The sequence below is a fragment of the Atta cephalotes genome (assembly GCF_000143395.1).
Source record: "Atta cephalotes unplaced genomic scaffold scaffold00002, whole genome shotgun sequence".
Classification (NCBI taxonomy): domain Eukaryota; kingdom Metazoa; phylum Arthropoda; class Insecta; order Hymenoptera; family Formicidae; genus Atta; species Atta cephalotes.
This window is the reverse complement of record NW_012130066.1, coordinates 1,253,840-1,258,545: the sequence shown is the minus strand read 5'-3', so window position 1 is coordinate 1,258,545 and position 4,706 is coordinate 1,253,840. Positions and strand designations below refer to the sequence as shown.

The 4,706-nt window shown below is 28.0% G+C and overlaps 1 protein-coding gene across 1 annotated transcript; it reads left to right on the top strand.

Annotated features, from left to right (window-relative positions):
- Positions 1–648: 648 nt before the first annotated feature.
- LOC105619632 (gephyrin-like) lies at positions 649–4,422 on the top strand. The gene is given in 11 exon segments (XM_012201156.1): positions 649–679; positions 971–1,298; positions 1,363–1,570; positions 1,639–1,920; positions 1,985–2,051; positions 2,114–2,228; positions 3,056–3,331; positions 3,626–3,765; positions 3,837–3,893; positions 3,896–4,023; positions 4,091–4,422. Coding segments are annotated over 11 exon segments (1,902 nt in total). The 3' UTR covers positions 4,361–4,422.
- The last annotated feature ends 284 nt before the right edge of the window (positions 4,423–4,706 follow it).

Sequence of the window (4,706 nt, the reverse complement as noted above, 5' to 3'; positions counted from 1 at the left end):
ATAAGATAGATGTTTTATTTAAGCATTAGAAAAAAGAAAAATGAGAAATTTAACTCCAGAAAAATGAAAATAAAATAAATGAATCTAATATTGATTGTTAGAACTTAGAATATGTTTAAATAAAAAAAAGTTTAATTAATTTTAAATTATAAGCTTGATAAAATATTTGACAACATAATTACTGGCGTACAATAAAAATAACTATTCTATTCTTCTTCTATTGTTTTTATTGATGGTCCTTCTACCAAATATGTGTGCCTTCCAGATATTATCCAGTATGTTTACGGACGACGAGTGATCTGTGCAAAAATCCGCATAAACTTTTGGTTGGCACTGTACTGAGACTACTAAGAAAGAGAGAGAGGTCTTATTTGTAGCTGAACTCGATTCGCATTGTTAATCTTTCCTCTTTTTCTCTTCAATATCTAATCATATTATCTATTTCATTTTAAGTGCAGGAAGCAATATAGTGCAGCTACGAATCAAATATTACAGTGTCATTATGTCAATCCTGTTAGTCGATTAGTAATTTTCCATCTGTTGATGTATGGTTAAATGGAATATACATGTACATATTTTGCATAATCTAATCACTGAATTGTTTACTTACAAATTATTTAGTCATAAGACTATTAAAAGAATACTAAAATGGCATCAATAAGATTTGCAATTTTAACCGGTAATATATACTATAACATATTTCTGACATTTACATGGAATATATCAAATATTTATAACTTATATTTAAAAGATTACATTATTTAAAAGATTACAAAATATTTTACATGCGCACGTTTGAAAATTAAATATGATTACACATTGTGCTTTCATTGCATTCATATTTTTAATTTATAATCTTGTGTAGATTAGAATATAATACAATAAACCTTCATATAAGAAATATTTTTAATACATCTATATATATTGCATTTTTTGAATTTTAATAATCTTTTATAATTTATTATTTTAGTGAGTGATACTTGTGCTAGTGGTGAGAAAATAGATGAAAGTGGACCTGGATTAAAAGCATTTATCAGCAATGCAGAAAATATATTTCAAGGAGATGTTTCTTGCACTGCTATTGTAGAGGATGATGAAACATTAATAATGAAATATTTAATTCAATGGAGTGATGAAAATAAAGCTGATGTTATTCTCACTACTGGCGGCACTGGATTTTCCAAGAGAGATGTTACACCTGAGGCAACTAAAAAGGTTATCCATAAAGAAACTCCTGGACTGTCTTTAGAGATGCTCATGTCGAGCCTAAAAATAACTCCAATGGCGGTACTTTCTCGGTAAGTCATTTCATTTTTCTATTCTGTAATCTCTTTAAAGTTACAATTTTTAATATGTTTTTAGAGCTGTATGCGGAATACGACATAAGACACTGATTGTTAATTTGCCTGGTTCACGCAAGGCTGCAATAGAATGCTTGACTGCAATTGCACCTGCAATTCCACATGCCGTAGATTTAATTTTGGATAATAAAGCAAAAGTTGAAGATATACATAACATTGTGCAACATAATATCACGTCTTGTTCGCATCATGCTTCTTGTACAAATCCAGTGAGATTTTTTTTATCAAAAATGATTTTACACAAAATTGTATAATACAATTAAATTATATATTCTAGATGAGTTTCGAGAATGTGGCAACACGCCTCAGAGAATCCTCATTTCCTATGATATCTGTGGTGGAAGCACTGCGCATAATACGCTTTGAGAGTACAAAGGATGTGGAGGTGGAAATCATAAATCTGAAAGATGCTTACGGTAGGATATTATCAGGAGAGAGCATACGGTCCAATTGTAATTTGCCACCATTCAGAGCTTCCATGAAGGACGGATATGCAGTATTAGCAAGTGATGGAAAAGGCAAAAGGACGGTATTGTGTGGTGTGAAAGCAGGAACTGCAGTAAGTTGCAATAGCAGATGCTCAACACAATGTAAGAGAGAATAATTAAAGAAAATTTTTTCAGCCCGCTTTGGTGTCTCTTAAATCTGGCACTTGTGTACGAGTGAATACTGGGGCACCCATTCCTGATGGTAAATAATTGTAATTGCAATTTACTTACGATAAATAATTTACATTTTCTGTTTAATTACAGAAGCAACAGCAGTTGTACAAGTTGAGGACACAAAGCTAGTGTTAAAGAGTTCTGATGGAACAGAGGAAGAAGAAATTGAGATAATGATTGAACCGAAAGAAGGACAAGATATTAGGTACGAGGCTTAAAGATGTATCATCTATACAATCCTTGTGAAAGATTTTTGAAAATTAGAAATGCATTAATATTTATACTTTTCAAATAAAAATAAATACTAAAACTGTATATGTATATCAAACAGTTGTGTGCATAACATCATATTCATTTATTTACATTAACAATATTTTTTTATAATTTATTTATTGGATTTATTTTTTTCTTTATTGTTATAATACTTCTTTAGAAAATTGTAATTTCTTTATATAATCACATAATAACTTTAAATAATCAAGATTATTTATACAAAGTTTTAGTGTGATTTATAGATTTGTTGTTCGTAAATAAAAAGAGTTTAATAGAGTAAATTTTATTTATTTACAGAACAACTAATGACTTATGAATGACTTATTAATTTGTGAATTGCAATAAAATTTTATATAAATCTTGATTATTTAAAGTACTTACATGTAATAAAATTGAAATTGTTATCATTATTTTTTAAAATCAATATAATATATACTAATATATATTAATATACTATAATTAAGTTAAAGTATATAACAATAATAAAGAATAATAAATGCAGTAAATAAACGATAAGTTATTAAAAATAAGTTATTAAATAAATAATAAATTGTTTAAATAACCATTTCACATGTATACAATTTTAATATTTAATTTTATATGAAAAATATTAATACATTTCTAATTGCAAGTTTTTGCAAGGACTATATTAGTTGGTACATTAGGTTCCTATAAGGTTCCTATAAGTTTTGTCAAAATAGGTTTTATTTTATTCTTAATTATAGAAATTTATTTAATTATTTATTTATGTTATTGAAGACCTATTGGCTGTGATATAAAAAAGGGAAGCTCAGTGTTAAATCCGTTCACAAGAATTGGACCGGTGGAAATAGGACTACTAGCGGCCTGCGGTTACAAACGCGTTACAGTTACTTTACTTCCACGTATAGGTATACTGTCTACTGGAGATGAGTTACAGCAACCTGGAGAACCTTTAAGACCAGGGCAGATCTATGATAGCAACAGAATAAGTCTAATCTCATTATTAAAAGAAAATGGTTTTGATTCTTTGGATTTCGGAATTGTGATTGATAAGTATGTCAACATTTATTATTTCTAGTATAATGATTCGTATTTATATAATGCGCTTATTTTTATATAAATGCGCTCATTTATTTTTGAACTTCTACAGTATATGTAACGTGAATATATATATATATATATATGCTAAATCTTGCATTTATAGATAAAAGTAAGATATGAATATGGATTATATGTTTATTTCAATATCTTTTTAATTTATTAATATAGTTAATTATAATAATTATAATATATTAATTATAAATAAAGAATTAACATAATCTCTCTATTAATATAATCATATTGTAGCACAATGGACATGATAAACAAAATTAGTACAGCTTTAGAAAAAGTAGATGTACTTGTGACAACAGGTTCTGTATCAATGGGTGATAGAGATTTATTGAAGCCTATTTTAGAGACCATTTTTAAGGCTACTATACATTTCGGTACCTTTTTTTTTAATCATCTCTATGTCAATACATGTTTCTTATATAAAGTCAAAATATGTTTTTTTTAGGACGCGTAAATATGAAGCCCGGAAAACCAACAACATTTGCAACGTGCACAATCTTAGGCAAAAAAAATTTATTCTGTGCTTGCCAGGAAATCCAGTGTCTGCTCTTGTTACTGCACATTTATTCCTCTTACCCCTTGTAAATGAGCTACACTTTGATGCTTCAGAGTCAATTATAATGCAAGCAAAGGTTTGTAAGATCGTCTTGATATTTTGCAAAAACAAATGTGCATGATAAAAACGTTGTTCTATCATAGTTAACGTCGTCGTACAATTTGGATCCGCGTCCCGAATATGCAAGAGCAATCTTGAGATGGAATGATAAAGAAACACTTCCAATGGCTTATAGTACGGGAAATCAAATCAGTAGTAAGTTACTTAATTGTAACGATGCTAATGCGCTTCTAATGCTGCCAGAAAGAACTGCGGAGAAGCAAATATTGAATGAGGGTGATGTTGTACCAGCGAGGCTTATTAGTCTTAAATCTCCACTAAAAAGAATTTGGATTAATTATACATTGGATTAAATATATATTTAATGTACATATTTATTGTGTAATATTATCAGAAAATTATTTTTGGGATACTCTTTATATAGTTTTCTATTTTCCTTATAACAAACTTTTCCTGAAAATCATGTCGCTATTCTTATTAATTTTCATTATGCTATTAAGCTATTAAATTTTTTATAAAAGCTTTTTTATAGCATATTTAATAATTTTAAACAAACAAATTTTTTTCTGAATAAAAATATGTAGAATAAATAGATTCTTCTTAATGTGTAGAATAATAAAGGTATATAGAATAAATGAACTGTCAAAAGCATAAGTTAAAATTCGCCAAGACTCATATGTGAGTTACAATCTCTCAATA